This window comes from Chaetura pelagica, unplaced genomic scaffold (genome assembly GCF_000747805.2).
Source record: "Chaetura pelagica isolate M959 unplaced genomic scaffold, ChaPel_1.0 scaffold112, whole genome shotgun sequence".
Classification (NCBI taxonomy): Eukaryota; Metazoa; Chordata; class Aves; order Apodiformes; family Apodidae; genus Chaetura; species Chaetura pelagica.
In genome coordinates, this window is record NW_009952798.1 from 2540367 (window position 1) to 2559022 (window position 18656).

Below are 18656 nucleotides of genomic sequence, written 5' to 3' on the forward strand. Positions count from 1 at the left end.
CCCCCGCGTCCCCCCGCTGCCCCCACAGGTAGTTGCCTGTGGCTCCCGCTCCCCACTGCACACGGGTACATCTCAGCCCCAGCAGCGAACTTTTCCTCTGGTGAGCTTCTCGCACGTGAAGCCGCTCACTGACAGAGAAAGTCTTTATGAGGCAACACACAAAGTTTCAGGTACACCCGTTTCCTTTCTTCACATTTTTTTGGCCACAAAACCACTTCATCAAAGCATTTGGGTGCAAAACCATCACTTCTAGCCAAGGTTGGAGGTCACAGGTATTAAATCTACTCCTAGTACATCAGTATGACTATTGTGCAGTTCAAATATCAGGAAATTTCTGCATTAAGTTTGGTCTTGTATCTCTTTCCTGTAGCCAAGCATTGGGAAACAGCACAAAGCTCCAGTTAAACAATTCATCAGAAGCATCAAAGCTTTTATTTTAAAAGGTGAGAACATACTTCAATTAGCCCCTTTTGTTTTCTTTGAGATAGCCCTGAGATACATGAAGTCAACTACATTGATGTTGCTTCCCATTGCAGAACCTCTAATGTGAGCTTACTTGAAATGTGATATTTATGCATTGATACCATTAAATGCAGTCACATAATTTGTTATTAGAACAGATTAGAACATAATTTTACTTTGTACACTTGATAACCTTGTATTCTGTAGTCTCATGTTGCCTATCCATCTCTCATGCACTAAGAAATAAATATATTGACAGAATATGGCTATAAAAATAAAAACTTTAAATTTTTTGGAAGTTAGCGAAAATCCAAGCAGTCTGGGGCATCTCTACAAAGAGTCTGTGAAACTCAAAAAAATACCAAGCCTTATTTCAGTACTAAAAGTTGCATTCAGGTGTTCAGATGATGGCTCTTTTAATTTTCTTAAAATTACAGTGCATCAGCTTTCTTCAAGTTTGAACTCTGTATGTTCAGGAATTTGTCAAAAAAATAACACAATTTTTTCCCTCCAATCCTGTAACAAACAGAGTTAAGATGTTGCACATATTTTTTAGGCTACAAATTTAATCAGGTAAGTCTGAGGGGAACCTGGAGTAGTTTTTTTGAGTTGTAAATGCCAAAGACAGCTTATAACAAGTGCCTTGCATGCTCCTTTCTCCAGGAAGGAGGGGAGGATTTGAAAAGCATCAATAGATTTGTCCACCCTGAGGTCTCAGCTCACTTAAACAAGCAACAAAAAACATGGAGAATATTTGTAACAAAACAATAAAGAGACATGGGAATTAATCAGTGTAAAAAAGGTTCAAACACATTAATTTTTTTGTGCACTGACTGCAAACTGCAATATTGGTCATCCATAAATGCCTTAGTTACAGCAGGCAAAATTTTCTATTGTAAGAACGCAAATATGAAGTATAAGGTTTATTTTAGTGACACAAGGTTTAATCACTGGAAACAAATCTGCCCTGAGACTGAGATTTTCAACATTTCAACACTTGGATTCAGCTTTATTGTGCTTAAGACCTGTGTAACTTTCTATGACACAGCTCAAACCTATTTGAATTCCTCAAGTATATCACTTCCAGTAAAACTAAGATATAAACCTCTAAATTTAAGCATCATTAACAATATTGATATGGCAAAGAACTGGCACTGGAAGAGATGCTTGTTTGCTCATACAGCAAAACCATGCAGGAAAGAAAAATGACATCTCTTTTCTTAATTGAGTGAATTTAAATTTGTTGCCAGGACAAATCACACAAAGACACTAGTTCAAAAATTTTAATAAAATAAATTCAAATACATCTCATTTTCTGTCCATCACTACATTGTTAAATATCAAAATGCACAATTTTAAGAAACTGGAAAAAAATTGAACCACAAAAATTGGTATTGGATATAACTCAAAATCCAGCTTGTCAAATTTGTCAAAATTAACCAGTCTTGCCATCCACCACTTCACATAACCATTACCAGTTCTTAAAAGATAAAATATTTACAATAAATAAATAACTTATATCACTTAAAGGCTTTACAGTTTTATGACTCAAGTGAGTAAAATCAAGAGTACCAATGCAAATCATATATAAAACAAGGCTGGAAAAGAATTCTCTCTGCAAAAGGAATTGTAGGAGGAAAACGTGAGTCTGTTTCATCCCATACTTTAGAAACAGTACATACACATCAACAGATTCTATCCAACACAACGTTCATTTGATTTTTCTTGCTCCAGAGGTTGATCATGGTCCATATACCTAAATAAGTAAATGCAGCAGCATTTCTTAGAATAGCATGTATGACAAGTAACTAGTTTCCATACTGAAAGATTTCAAATAACGTTACATACATCTTGTAATTTTTTTATTGATACAGTTGAAGAGACTTTCACATGTACCCATCTGGAGATCGAGGCATTGTTCTTGCACACAGAAAATTTGTACAAAAAAAGTGAAAGATGCTTAAGTTAGGCCCTGCTGAGTTCAGCTTCTACAGAGCTGGCAAGTATCTGAATGTGAAAATCACTGCATTTTGTTCAAATCATTTTATGCAATTTAAAGTAGAACAGATGTCCAGCTACTACCTGAAAAAGCAATGGAACCATGTGCGTAACTCCTGAAATGGTGATAAAGCTAAACAACTAACAGCTTGAAGCCCATACAAAACGTGGGTGTGATTCTAAAACTGTGCAATTCTTAACATTAATAAAGCCTACAAGATCAAGTGCAAAAAAGTGTTTATAGCTAACGTTTATTTTGATCTGTCTCCTGGGTTGACTCCAGGAAATTAACCCCTTTTTGGCAAATAAAAACATCAGACAAGAGCATTTCCACAGAAGCAGATAGGTGGTTTTTTTTAACTTCAAGTAATTCACTTACCAATATAATTTGAGGACTGATAGTGTAGGGTTTTTTTACAGGAAAGTCTTTTAAAAAAATTAGTTGAGGTGCAAGAATTGTTTCATAAGTTCATATGTGGTAAAAGCCACAGCCTGGGAAGGAATACAACGAATATAATTCAGAGATAAACCACGGTACAATCCTCTTCGTATTCCATGTTGTTGATACACATACTTCAGTGTCTGCACCATTGTACTGGAAGAATAAAGATCTCAAATCACTATTGGATGCACATTCAATAGTCAAAATCTCTTTCTGTCAATACAACACACTTGTTTTACTTGGTTCTTAAAAGACCTATGGAGAAAAACTAATGGGACTCCATATAGCAAAGCATTATGCTCTTTATAGGACTCAGAAGACAATCTGAGCTTTTGCAAGAAATGTAGGCACAAGCACTGGGAACTGGAAAGAGGACAGTGCTAATCCATCTAAAGAAGTTTCAGTCTAAAAACATCTGCCCTAAAAGTCATATTAAGATAATTTATACCAAATGGCTATGCATAATATTCTGTTGCCTATCTGGCAGGAAGGAATTGAGAAGCATCAATTAATTCTTCTTATAAATGTAATAGAGTGTAACAGAAACTTAATTTGCCCAATATAGTGCACACTTCTTGCATCAAAAATCAGTATGCAGGCTCTTATCCCATTCTTTCTTTAATCATACTACGCATCCTTGTAAAGCTCTGCATGTGAAATTTATGGTTAGCTCTTGTATCCTGCATCTTGCACGCACGTATTTTCCTCCACTGCTACAAAGATCTAGTATTTCCTCTCAAATTATAAATCCTAGACTTCATATATATAATATTTGACCTTATTTAAAAGCAGAATTTGCAGTGTATATGAAAGGACAAGTGTTTTCCTCACATACTTATTTTGGAACTGAGTAAATGGACATGAAATGCAAAACAATGTAAAAATCTGAAAGATGCCAAATACTTCCATGCTATTAAAGGCATTGCTTCTTAAGGACATCTTCTATATGCCTCAAAGCTTCAAGATTTCCTACTTTTTTTTATCTTGCCATCCTCTAGAGACCTACATCTACTCTCCCCTTCAAGGCACAGCTCTCCAAACAGTCACAACAATATGGTTAAATTTGGGAGCCTAATATCTGTAAAAGTACTTCTCACAAATGCAGAAAGTAAAACTCCAAGAACAATTGACACGTTTTTATTTTACAGCTGCCTGGAGTGGAAAAAAGCCACTACAAAAAAGCATTACAGCTGCTAAGGAAAACAGAACAGCAATTTCCACAGTAAGCAACCCCTAGGTTGTTTATGGAAGGTCACAAGGACATACTACTGTTAGTAAGTTTCCATTTGCCACGCAGAAGGTTCACACTGAATCATGCCCATTTAGATACACACAAATCCACAATACTGAAGGTAACCAAGAAAAAACTGTCCTAGAATTGGATTTGATTGAGGCAATTTGAAATTCAGTTTTTCAAGATGAGACCTGATTTAATACTAGGACTTTGAGGATATTACAGTACTTCCATTTCTACTGGAGGAACTCTGTGTTGTGGTGTGTGGGACATTACCCAGAATACAAGAAATGTCTAATAGAACATTATGTAGAATCACAATCATAGAATGGTTTGGGTTGGAGGGCACCTTAAGATCATAACCCCCTGCCATGGGCAAGAACACTTTCTACTAGATCACATTGCTCTTACGTCCCATCCAATCTCTCCTTGAACAATTCCAGGAATGGGGCAGCCACAGCTTCTCTGGACAACCTGAGCCAGTGTCTCACCAACCTCACAGTAAAGAATTTCTTCCTAATATCTAAATCCACCCTCTTTCAGCTTAAAACTGCTCCTTGCTACAACTTCTCAAGTATGACAGATAGTGGTTTAGTAACTTCATCCACCAGGTCCCTCAGGACTCACAGACAGATCTCATGAGATCCCATGGGCCTGTGCACCTTCAGGCTCCTTAGATGGTTCTGAAGCTCAAACTTCTACAGTGGGTGGTGCTCCATTCTCCCAGGCCCCACCTTTGTTTTCTGCAACTTGAGCACTGTGGCTTGAGCACTTGCCACTGAAGACTGAGGCAAAGAAGACATTAAGTACCTCACAGCCTTCTCTACATCCTGGGTAACCATATCTTCTGTTTCCTTCCACAGAGGGCTCACATCTTCCCTAGTCTTCCTTTGATCACTGACATACCAATAGAAGTTTTCCTTGTTGCCCTTGACATCCCTGGTGAGATTCTACAAGTGCTTTAGCTTTTCTAACCTGATCCTTGGGCTGCTCAGACAATTTCTGTGTTCCTCCCAAGCTACCTGTTCATTAAGAGAATGAAGAAACCAACAACATAGCAGTCTGGCTGCCTTTTTTTTGTTTTGTTTAAACTTTAAAACTAAGATTTTAACTTTGCTCAGACTTCTAAGAATTCAATTACTATGGATGAAAAGAAAATACTTACAGGCACTTTTCAGAGTCTGGGAGAACTGCTCCTAACTGCATTCGCCTACGAGTTACATCAAGGGGATATCTACAGAGGAGATAGTTGAACAGGAGTTCAACCAGATGTGTGATGACAGTATGAATATTATTTTTAAAAAGTACACAAAAGTCCACATGCAGCTGCCAAGCTCACTTTTTACCAAGTCAGGAATCCAGCTCAGATTCACAACACAGCTGAAAGTTCTCCACAAAAAGGGAGATGTTCCCTATACAACTAAAACCACTATATCAGATCTCTTAATGTATTCCATCAGGCATAAGTAAGGAAGACACATGCAGCTCAGATCAGAGTATAAAACAGTCTGGAAAACGCTGGAAAGGTAAGACAACTGAATTAAAAATAAATAGTTTAAGTATTAGTAGAAAATTACATTTGTAACAGTAACTTAGAGAAAAAATGATGCTGTAAGTCCAATAAGTTATTTTATGGACAAGATAAAATACAACAAGGACAGCATGAGAATGGAGAAAGCAGGCAAAATAATTTAAGAAAATCCCAAATACAGTATTTAAGACTTGTTCTGGTTTTTAATTCTATGGCTCCACAGGTTGCATTGCTTTCAAAATAAATCAGAACAAATTCTGCATATTATGTTTATGGTCAAAACTTCATAGCTTACCACACAAGTTCCCAACTGATTTTGGGAGATTTTTTGTATTTAACTGAGTCAATGCATAGATCTTTAAAGATCCTGAAGATTAAACAGATATCTAGTAAACAAAACAATAGGAAATAACTGAATTCCAGTGTCTGATTAACCTGATTTTAAAACCCTACTAATAACTGGACTTGATATAAAATCATTTTCTCACAGAATGAACAGCTATATATAAAAAAAAAAACAAAACCCAAACTTACGATATCGTCTGAGCTATTGCTCCAGCTATGCCACCACACAGCAGATTTACATGTGTTTTCAAAACTAAGACATCAGGATTATCTAATGAAGGCCGTCCAAGCAAGTTAGGTGCTTGAGCAAGTCCAATGCTCTTTAAGGTACCAAATGTAAAAAATGAAAAACCTAAAAGGAAATTTAATTTTATGTACTTTCATAAAAAAGCAAACTATTTCTTGATTCAACATTATAATAAACTGCTGCAATTGCCAAACAAAACTATTTTCCAATTCTTTTACAAGTTTGTCCTAGGTGGAAACAGTATTTTGAACGTCTACAGTAACTTCTGTCCAAATGAATTAGTGTTTATAATTTACATTAAGATAGTGCTTTAAATAAGCTAGACTATGGGTTATAAATTACAAGTAACTACTAAGATCTTTTTAACTTATCTTTTAAATATGAGTGTAGCTTAGCTGGACAGTTCTGGTGTTCTTCCCATCTCACATCACCCACTGCTTTAGCTGTTTAAGTATCTACATAAAAGTAACCAGGAGATGGAGCCAAGAAAGAGCTCTGAGTCTGCATCTACAGTGTGCTCTGCTCTACCTGCTTGAAAGAAACATCCAACATTCTCTCTTGTGTGAGAACTGGGAAATCAGAAAAAAGAACCAGTGGTTTACCTCTGTCCCTCTCAGCTCCAAGTTTTAGAAAAGCTAGGCTTTGCACATTGGAGATACTTGAACACATTGATTGATTCTAGATAAGACTTAAGAGTTGCAAAAGCTTCTACTGGCCTCCCTTCTCCATTCATTAAAACACAGAATCCTTGATTTTATCAGGAGCTAATTAACTAGGTGTGCAAATACATCATGTAAATTTAGTAGCACAACTGCTGAAGGGCTGCCCAATACCACTTTCAACTTACCTGCATATGGTGCCATTCCTACAACAGTTGGCATCAGCCCTCTGTAGAACCCACAAAAACCACCTTCCTTTGAAAGAGAAACAATTACATTTATTACAAGAAATAGAACAAACATCTTACCAAGCTACACGGTTGCTCATACACATTCACATAACTAGCATCATCTATAGCACCAAGGAGCTACCATCAAGTTTCATTTCTTGTGCCTGAGGAACTGAAGGGACAACTGCCAGGCTCCAGAGATAAAGTGAAAATGAATGAGAAAAATCTACATCCAACATCATTATTTGGGAAACATTTCTGAATTACACATATTCCTCCTCCCCACATTATTTTTTGTCATTACTACTTGTTCTTGAAAAGCAACTTCTCTCTGCTGCTTTTCACCTTCAACTTACAACTCTTAGCTACATCTTAACAGCCTAAGAAGAAGGAAGCATCCAGATAACTTTTTACATTAAAAATTTCAATGGGCACACAATGAAGTCATGTTTATCTTGATTTCAGTAAAGCATTTGACACCGTCTCCCACAGCATCCTTGTAGATAAGTTGATCAAGTATGGGTTTGATGATCAGGTAGTGAGGTGGATCAAGAACTGGTTGAAAGGAAGGAGGCAGAGTTGTAGTCAATGGGGCAGAATCTGGTTGGAGGTGTGTGACTAGTGGAGTCCCACAGGGGTCGGTACTGGGACCGGTGTTGTTCAACATCTTCATCAACGACCTGGATGAGGGTATAGAATGTACCCTCAGCAAGTTTGCTGATGACACTAAGCTGGGAGGAGTGGCTGACACACCAGAAGGCTGGTTGGGGGCTGACCTACTGGAGAGTAGTGTAGGTGAAAGAGACCTGGGGGTCCTGGTAGACAGGAGGATGAGCATGACCAGCAATGTGCCCTTGTGGCCAAGAAGGCCAATGGCATCCTGGGGTGCATTAGAAAGGGCGTGGTAGTAGGTCAAGAGAGGTTCTCCTCCCCCTCTATTCTGCACTGGTGAGGCCACATCTGGAGTATTGTGTCCAGTTCTGGGCCCCTCAGTTCAAGAAGGACAGGGAACTGCTTGACAGAGTCCAGGGCAGAGCCATAGAGATGGAGGGAGTGGAACATCTCCCTGCTGAGGAAAGGCTGAGGGAGCTGGGGCTCTTTAGCTTGGAGAAAAGGAGACTGAGGGGTGACCTCATCAATGTTTACAAATATGCAAGGGGTGAGTGTCAGGGAGATGGAGTTAGGCTTTTCTCAGTGATGACCAGTGATAGGACAAGGGGTAATGGGTGCAAATTAGAGCATAGGAGGTTCAAGGGGAATATCCGAAAAAAGTTTTATACTGTGAGAGTGACAGAGCCCTGGGACAGGCTGCCCAGGGAGGTTGTGGAGTCTCCTTCACTGGAGACATTCAAAACCCACCTGGATGTGTTCCTGTGTGATGTGCTCTGGGTGACCCTACTCTGGCAGGGGGGTTGGACTAGAAGATCTTTTGAGGTCCCTTCCAACCCCTAGGATTCTATGATTCTATATTATTTTCCACCAGGCCACTATATTCAGTGCAGTGCAACATTCTTTAAAAAGCACATTTTGCTTTTACAAGACCAAAGATTAAAAGAAAAAAATACCTTTGTGTAAATCATCTTGAATGCATGGATAATTCCCATGTACTTGTGTTCCCCTTTTACTTGGAAGGCCAGACGAACTCTAACCATATCAAGAGGGTAAGTACAAATCACTGCTGTAATACCTTTATTAAAAACAAAAACAAAACAAGCAAACAAAACTCACCTACACCTTATCTGATTCTAGGATTATTTTGAAAATTAGAATTTCCTTGTGTGGCAGTGAATAGCATACACAAATTATTTTTCTTAGAGAAACACTTAAAGTCACTTATAATCAGCAAACAGGAACACAAACTTCAGCAACACTTGAAGGATTTATGTTCAGACTTGGTGTTCACTGAAGCTGCAAACCTAGGCCTTGGTTTCCCAAAGACTGATGGGCCTAACTGCATTCACATGAGCAATCTTATTGAAGTCCACGGCTCACAGGCATCAGGCTAGTCAAGCTTTACTGAGTTTCAGCCATGCAACCTAATCCTACCAGATCTTACTAAAAACCAAAAGACTGACTTTACATGCTTAATTTCCAGAAGGCTGTGTCAGAATTTGATATGATTACTGGACATAGATACACATATCCATCTACTGCATCTGAAAATACTTAGTATATTCCAATGACACTGAAAGTCAGGATGCTACTGATGAAGAGTACCAAACTGTGTTGCATTACTGCATTTTAAGAGCTCATGTTACACTGGCACTTCTGCTTTAAAATTATGACCAGAAAAAGGTATTTCTAGACTTAAAATGCCAGAAGATGTAAATATTTGGATTCATCCAGTTATTAACTGCTCCAAAAAGGATTAGATGCTGACCAACTTGTGATTTCGGAAACAGAACTCAGGTACAGAGAACAACTACTCCAACAGTTACCTGAATAATTCTTTCCTGCTACTAGTTTTTGGGCTAAACCACCCAATTGCTGACAAATTATTTGAAGGGAATAGTGAAAAATGTTTATTAAAAACAAAGGTAATTTTCTGGTGTTATACCACTATCTCTTAAAAAAATACTATGAAAAGGAGAAAAAGAAAGCAGAAAACCTTTGTGACTGGTATTGCTTTCTAGCAGCTGCTCTGATTTAGCTGAACATCACCCTTAATAATTAGTTCTACAGAAGACAAATACTTTCTACACTGGCAGGAAATAGCCACTTCCTTTTAAGTTTTAATAGGCTCTGAATGATACCTCTTTTTGTAGGTGTATCGTTTCCCCTCTTTCCACAAGGTCAAGAGAAAACCACAACGGAGGAAAAAAACAACAACAAAAAAAACAAAAGCAAACCAGTAAGACCCAAACACAACAACTCCAGCAAACTCCATAACCTTTATGTCTGGAGAGGAAAAAAAAAAGCAACTCTAATAAACTGAATGATCTGGCAGAAGATACCCAGGATTATATGAGGAGAAAAAAATTAACGCTACAAATTAGCTATCCAAAAAGCTGACACCAGTCAACTGCCAATTGAGAGTAAAGTTTGTGGCCTTCTGGAGTATCCTACCAGTAATTTGTTTTAGAAGACAAAAACATCTTTCAGAGATTCTGGACAATTCTTCCAAACAAAGGGCAGACATCTGCAGTTGATTTGTGATTTCTCACTCATAGGGTTCAAAAGCTGGAAGCGGCAAAACACCAAAGCAACTTCAGGACTACTTCCACTGAGCTATGTTGTTAAATGCAACCCCTCAGACAGCAGCCTTTTCCTAATGGATTGCCTGAAATGTTCAGGAATATTGTAAAATGGATTAAGTAGTTTTAAAAAAAAATTAGAGAGAAGCAAACATTTTACAGATCTTAGCAGTTCACAGGAAAGTCATCTTACTTCAACTTTCAAATCATGCACCGATAACATATCAAAGAATGTTCCCTGAACAAAGACTTGCAACCAGAGGAACCAAGAGCTTGGTGAATGCACTAACTAGGGACACAAAGTCATGGTGAAATCTACCACATTATCTCATCTCTACTCCCTAAATACTATGTTATCAGAAGTCTGACCACAGCACATGAAGGCTGATTCCTTGTCTTGACAAAGCAAAGTCTAACCCAAAAAATGCAAGTTAAGCCAAAAATCTCTCCCATGGTTGGTTAAACAGGTCAGAACTGTAAGTACCTCAAAAGTTGAGATACATATTCCAACACCCAATGCCTGACCTGAAATAATCCTAACAGGACAATGCAGCTCCTCTCTCCTTTAAAGAACCACTTCATCAAAAACAGTAGACTTTTCCCTTGCAAATGCTGCCTCAGAAGTCAAGGAAGTCAGGCAAAGACTATTTGTCACTTACAATGTTGTCCTCAAGCACCTTTGACCACTCCTGGGGACAAAACACTGGGTTACACATCCCTTTACTGAGACTTGGCATCAATAAAGCACAACGGGAACTAGACTGTCCTTGATTTGCTTCCCAGGATTTGGCAGTTAATAATGAAATGAGCTGTATAGGGATTTATCTGTCACCCAATTTCCCTACTATTCTTACATTCTTAGTTTTCTTTCTTTGAAAATAAAAATGAAAACAACATCTGGAGCAAGAAAAAAACACAAGTGAAATACATTTGCAAAGAGCAGGTACTGCAACTAATGCATCTATTAATCTAATGCACAAGTTTTCATGATTTCTGTATCATTCTTGCAGTACTTTCAGTAACTACAGAGATCAAATTAAGTACTACCAGGTGACTCAGAGGAATACAGCTCAAAAAGTGATAAGAACAAGTCACAGCCTTGAATTGCAGAAGATATGCTCTTAACTAATATAAAGTAGATTAATTTATCAAGGAGGCATCTTCGTATCAAAACAAAGTTTCAGGGACTATACAACCTGAGAAAGAGCTGATAACAAATATTTATCAGACAGGTTAAAGAAATGCCTAATTCACAAGTCTAGTATTTATAAACCTACAATATCTTTCTGAATTGCATCTGAAAAAACGTTTTACTATGTTGACTCAAGCAACTGTTAATTACAGACTACTTAAAATTGAGTCAGTCCGTAACCTCCTTTCCAATCGCTTTTACAACAAGTAAATAGATTTAAAAAACCCTATTAGCTTCATGGAACTTGAGTTTATTCCAGATAACACCTAGTCTTTTTTAGCTTTTTAAGTTAATCAAATGCAGGGGGAAAATACACATCTGTGTTTTAGTTCAGATTTTTCAATTAGAAATCTAAAAAATATTTAGATTTGCAAAATCATCCTGTATTACAGGTGCTTTTTGACCATGTTATTTCCAAAACCCCACTAACCTCTATGATTTCTCAATCTTCTCCCCAGCTGTCTTTCTTTTATCCACCATTTATCTGTTAATGAGGTGTTCCAGCTCAAATTTGAATCACACAAGGCTCAGGAAATTCAGAGTTAAAGTTTCCACAGTAGCTTTAACTTGGCCTCCTTATATATATGCATTACAATAGGTTCTTCTTTTCTTACACTGCACTACCCCCACCCTCATCGTCTTGTTTTTCCCTGTGGATATGCTTTTGATCCTGTTTATCAGTAACAGAAGAACAGAAGATACTCATGTTTGCCACCACTTTGAAGCAGTCTGTTGATTGCTAGTAATGAAACACTGATGTAACCAAGATTTAAGCATCACACAGAAGTGAAAGCAGACAGTTGTGTGGCTGGATGGTGTAGAGGGGGCAAAACAGAAATGGGTTTTTTCAACTGTGTCATGTTGGGTTCCAGGAAATGGCAAAGACTCCTTTGCACCAGAGGGGTGACATGCAGCACACCACCTCCTTTAGCCATTTAAACTTGGAAGAAAAATAATATCCCTTGTTGGAGCAAGCAAGAGACGAAGCCATGGGAGTTAAAGCAAGAAATATTACCAATTGCTTTTGAAAGCCTTTTCTTATTTTGTCAGCTAATGTAGAGATCTTCTGTATCAAAACAAACTCTAAGCTCTTCCTAGTGCCTCCTTCCTCTGTATCTCCTCGGCATACTCACTATAAACTTTCCCCTCTTACACATCTAATAAATAACCAAAAAAGCAGTTAATGCCAACCAGCAAACAAACAGTAAGATACTCACACATAACACTACTGCTACACCTGACTGCTATATTCATTTCAACTGCACATTTAAGTCAAGCTCATCTACTCAGTTTTGGGGTCTTCAATACTAGACTGAAGTATATGTACTTAAATGCACCACACAAAAGCATTTCATTTGATCATGGCTTTTGGATAGTACTCTATATTAATTTTACCTCTGTTACTCTAACCACGCAAAACAGATTTAAGCAGTAAAGTGCTTAAAACGATGCCAGATGCTCTTAATTTATGTACACAAAGAATTCCAGCATGTCCAACACTGTGAGAGTTAAGCTGATTATTCAGTGTTTTCATAGTGCCTCTCAAGTCAGGTTCCAGGTCTCTGACAAGACTCCTGAAAAAGGCAATAAACTTTTTTTGGGAAAAAAAAGTATTCTTTACTACATCTAAACCTGGGAGGAAAGAAAGAAAAAAGAGGGGGAAAATCCAATTTTTTTTAATGCTTCTTTCAGACAGAATGTCAGCCAAACTCTGGAACATATTTTGCCAAATGGATTTTGATAGTTTTTTTAGGAACTTTGAATTGTTTCTGTAATTCTTTCCTTCTCTAATGGCAAACAAAGCCAAAATACTTCCATGAGGTCTTTCTAGTTTAACTAAAACTGACAGTACCAACAAACCCCAGTATTTTTATTCCAAAAGAAGCTACATATTAATACTCATGCAATAACTACTTAAGGACTGTTACTAGACAGTGTTAAGCCTGTTTTACAAAGTAAAAGCACATGGAGAATCACCTTGAATAGAAATTACTTACCTTTCCCTGTTTTTTCTTAGCTACTTTTGGCTGAATGACTAGCAAGAGGAAAACAGCAATGTATAATCATACTATATACTGGCAGTTTACAAGTGGGTTTTCTACTGGTGTTTCACCAGTTGATAAATTGTTCACACATATGGACTAAAAAGTATCATGATAGTTCTGCACTTGATGTTGAAAATACAGACATTTCTGTCAAATCCAAGGAATCCACCTAGGTAAGAAGCTGCAGTTCCCTCTATGGGCTTATATCCAAATCTAGTAGCAATGGCAGACAGGCTGACGAGACAACTTTAAAACCTGCATCTTTGTACTTCACCTTGATGACACTGGATTTTTCATATTTTAAAAGCCATAAACTCTATAAAACTGTTTATTACAATAAAGCACAGAATTCAATGCTTAAATATATATTAAAATACACTCTTTTAGACGAACAGATTTCAATTAGGCAACTATTTGTTACATTAACCATTTGCTAGTAACACAGCAAATATCCTCTAAACAAATATTAACTTTGCAGCAAAAGGGATGTCTGAAATCCAAGTACAAAACTCTACCTGCCATGGATCCAGCCATTAATCGATGCACATGCCCTGAAATTCCAAGTTGCTTCTTTATTACCTACAAAATAGATAACATTTACCACAGTTGTGTATCAGAAAACATAGGGAAATCCATCACACAGTTTATTAGCACATAAATGCAAATTCTGTGGCTGTTTCTATTAGTTTACAACACTACAAACACAAACTAGAACACTTAATTGCTGGTAAAAGAATTTTCTGAACATTGCTGCTGTTACCAACCTCCTATTAAAACCCTCAAGTGCTACAATTCTACTAACAAGGCAGAACAATTGAAATATTTATACTGTTAACATAGAAGCTAGATTCATTATTTAGTTACCTTTAATGTGTGTCAAACAAGACAAACTGAATGCTATCCTTGTTGCATGACAGAGCAAAAGACACTGAGCTAAGTTGAAAACTGACATTTTTCTCCCATGCACAGCATATGAAATCGATGAAGATTTTTTTTTTTAAGCCAGTTAAACAAAGTCTTAAAGAAAGAAATCAAACAAGTATTTGAGAGCAAGGACTTTCTTTGTCACATAACATCCTGGAAGGAAGTCAGAAATTAGTTTCCAGGCTTTTCTCAAATAACTGGGACTATTAAGAAGTAGTTTCTGCTATTAAGATGATAATGTAACATCTTCCTTCTTTAAGAACTGTTTTTCCTTTTACATATTCTTGCAAAACATCTTGAATGTTTGTTGCCATAGATAAAAACTGCTATGATATTCAGTGGTTTATTGAAATTTGCAGACTCATAATTTCATTCTAAAGCACTGCATGCACTCTTTTACTCAACACCACATAAAACAAGCATAGGTCAACAGCATTTATGATGACACTACAAAAAAAGAGCATATCAAAGTCATTACAAGCTTCTTTGTAACAGCCTTCTGATATTTCCTTTTTAGGAAAAGGAATCACAATTCCAATCTGTTTTGATAAAAATCATAAAATTTACTACCCTGAGTACTAATCTGACCTTTGAAACACAGATTTCCTTATCACTAACAGTAGTATTTTTCACCACATAAGCAAAGTTTCAAAACATGTTCATGCTAACACCTGACCTCCAAAAGATGTTGAAGAGATTTATTTTCTATTTATCATGAAAGAGTAAATGCACAAGAGCAGAAAAGAATCCACAAGTCTCTTGTGGGACCCCAAAATGAGCATTTTCTCTTCCAGGTCATTTTTATCTAAAGCCTGACAGTTATCTGTCAGTTCAAATACAGGAGTTCTATCCAGACTTTCAAGTTCGAAGTTATTTCATTGAAGCACTAAGAAACCAAACTCAATATAATAAAATTTCCTCCCATATTATACATAAATACAAATAGTAGCAGACTTAGTTTAACTTTGTCTTTCATAAAAAATACTATTCTCAAAAATACAAAGGTAGGAATTTTTTTCCTTAGGCAACACTGCAAAGTTTCATTGTTTCCCAGACAGCTTTAATGGGTAGATTCAGATAAAATTAAGCAACCTTGAAAAGACAAATTAATGAGACAAAAGTCTGCATTAGTTTCTATCACTGAAAGAATCTGTACTCATTGTAGACAGAAAATAAAAAGGAAAACAAAATGAATTCAACTACCTTTTTATATTGGTCAAATGCCATAAACTGAATTGCACCATATGGGAAGATTCTAATCATCATTGCCCCGTTTCCTTTATACAGCCCAAGGTAACCTTCCTTTTTGGGGACAGCACACAATGTAGAAAACACTCCTGCCAGCAATACAAAAAAACATTTACCAATTACACTGCAGGGGAAGGAAAAAATAAATCAAGCAAATATTATTGACAGTAAGTATGCACAGAACTGAAGCCAGACCATGTCACTCACATAACTATGATGAGTGGAAAAAAAATCGACCTTCAATGCTAAGACTTTGCCAGAAGGAGGTTTAAGGTTAGATTTTATCAACTTTCTCAGTTCCCAGACTCAGTGAACCTCTTTCCAAATTCATGCATTCTGGCCCCACGACTTGCCTGGACTGCAAACAATCCTATTGCAGATTACACCATCCACCCACAGCAGCTAATAGGAGCAACAGAAGGAAGGAAAATGGTTGGCTTGCAATTCAGTCAATCAAAAGTTAATACCTAATCTAAAGCCATGGGAAAACAATCTAATATTGCTACATGCTAAATTCCAGATCAAATGCCATTACTGAGGAAATGAAGTAAACAAGTTTAAGACTCTCATTACTTAAAATTATTTATAACTTCCTGTCCCAGAGTTGCTGCAACAAGAAGCAATTCTATTCCCTTTTAATAGGTGGGAAATAATGCAAAAATCATACCAAGTATGGTCAAAACCTATAGTTTTATTATAAACATTATTAGCTACATGTTATAAAATTGACTTTTTTGTTAATTAATAAGCTGTACCAGTTAAATTGTTAAAGTTTGTAAAATTTTTTAAAATTACTTAATATAAAAGCTGAATGCAAAAAAGGCTTACAGATTTATCTTACTTTCAGACAGAAAGAGTACTTGACAAACTTCTGTTTGAAGTTTAAATAAAACAAGTGATAATTAGTTTCTGGGGTTCTAAGAGTACAATGCTAGATGTCTTTCAAGATGTCACACTTACTACATGCCTCTGAAAATACTTATAGCATTATTAGAATGTCTCTCTACCCCGAAACAATAAGTTACCCTTCTTATTTCTTAAAACACAGGCTCTGGGATCCCTGCAGCACAAACTCAACAGGGCAAGGGCAGCAGAAACATTTTGAGGACTTCAATGAACTAATCCCCCATGTGTGTGCACTTACAGGCATCTCATCCCCATAATTTTCCTTTTTGCCTACATGTAACAAAGGTGTGCATTCAAGTCAGACAGCTCAAATAACCGTCACACCCAACACCCTCAAGAGGGAGGAATGAAAGACTTTACCTGCCAATTATGGCACAGTACAAAGCAAATAGAAAATAAGGATTTAAAATAGCAGTCAGACCAATTATTTCAGCCTTTGATGGCCAGACTGCAGATTTGAGTGCATGCTCATGTAACTGTGTTACCAAAACCCCACATGACTTGTGTTTCCCTTTTTTGGTATAGTGAAGTGAATATATCAATTGAATTTTGTTTCAAGATTTATTTTTCCAGCCTTTAAAAAAAAAAATATTCAACGTCTAAGTCAAAAATTCCAAAGTTTCATTCCAGAACAAACTAACCACCTCATTTATTTTTTTTTCCTTGACAACCGTAACACACATTTCAGGACACAAGTTCTGACATCATCCAACAACACGACAGAAAATACCTCAAACACTGTGCACAAGGGGGCACTGTTACAGCCCCAGAGCGTCACCGACCACGCGGACAACCGAGCTTATTCTCCCTCACCATGATGCAACACAAGATGCCAAACACAGGCAGCCACCGGCACCGCACGCCCTGCTCTCCTGCCTTCAGCTCGCACCGGCCACGCTGCTGCCTGCGAGCACAGGGACACGAGTCCCGCAGGCTGTGCCGGTCACTGCCTTCTCACCAGCCCCCCAGGGCTACCCAGCCCTGCAGAGCACTCCTTTCTCCCCACAGCCCTGGGATCTGGCAGCCGCTCAGCAGACTAACTGCAGCAGGTGCCAGAGGTGACAGGTTTTACATAAACGATCCCACGTCCTGCTGGCTTCAGGAGGGGAAAGATCAAGCCCAGCTCTTACGTGCCTTATTGAGGATTTTTCCTGACATCTCAATCTTCACCAATGCTGCAACTTGTTTGCACAGGGCTTGTTCTTTTTTAAAGACTAAAAAACATGACACAGAGCCTGAGCAGACACAGCCTTCCCTCTGATTAGCACCTTTTCTCATCAGCAACATCACTGAATAACTCAGCATACCCAAACCACACACATTACGTGTAAAAACCAGAAATTAGGCACACAGCAGCCATCTTACCTAGATGTTTGTAATGGTGGTTATGAGCCTGCAGCAAAATCTTTACTCGATCCAGTGGTGCAGTGGTTGTTTTGGCACAACAACCTGCAACACCTTTCCAAGGGGTAAAAATTAAAAGTGAGGGGATGCAAGACTTCGTGTCAGCAGAAAAACGAGGGCTGTTTTTGTTTTGTTTAATGTATTTTTAAAAGGAAACAGGGGAAGAGAAACTCAGGCACTGGAAAAAGCCCCAATGCCAAGTAAACAGCCACTACCAGAAGCATGTTACAAAACCCTTAAAGCCTCAATGAAATGTATAAGCTACTTTCCCGATTAACAAAAACCCCAGGCCAATGCCCCAGCTGCTGAAGTGGCAGCAGCAGCAGCTCTCAGATGAAGTTACTCCCGAGTTTTCCGCCCTGCTTCCTTCCCCCCCTCTGCGGACACGGGAACGTGCCGGCCGGGTACCCGCGGTGCCCCACAGCCCGCACAGCCTGGCGTGCGGACTTGAAACCAACAAGCCATCCTCCTGCCCCCTCGCAAACCAGCCAGCTGGGACAACACCCCAGAGGGGGAATTAACGGCTTTTTTTAATGTGTTTGTTTGGTTTTTCTCCCACGAGGTGAATAACGCGGGGTCGTGTTTGCCGCCCCCC

General features: G+C 38.0%; 1 protein-coding gene across 1 annotated transcript in view; it reads right to left on the reverse strand.

Annotated features, from left to right (window-relative positions):
• Positions 1 to 2898: 2898 nt before the first annotated feature.
• Positions 2899 to 18656, reverse strand: part of SLC25A16 (solute carrier family 25 (mitochondrial carrier), member 16) — a 19466-nt gene continuing 3708 nt past the window's right edge. Inside the window, exons 2-9 of the mRNA XM_009994882.1 lie at positions 18023 to 18115; positions 15707 to 15840; positions 14095 to 14158; positions 8714 to 8835; positions 7107 to 7173; positions 6202 to 6364; positions 5302 to 5370; positions 2899 to 3055 (exon numbers count right to left, since the gene is read on the reverse strand). Of these exons, the coding sequence (XP_009993184.1) occupies positions 2899 to 3055; positions 5302 to 5370; positions 6202 to 6364; positions 7107 to 7173; positions 8714 to 8835; positions 14095 to 14158; positions 15707 to 15840; positions 18023 to 18115 (869 nt within the window). The remainder of the gene's footprint in view (positions 3056 to 5301; positions 5371 to 6201; positions 6365 to 7106; positions 7174 to 8713; positions 8836 to 14094; positions 14159 to 15706; positions 15841 to 18022; positions 18116 to 18656) is intronic.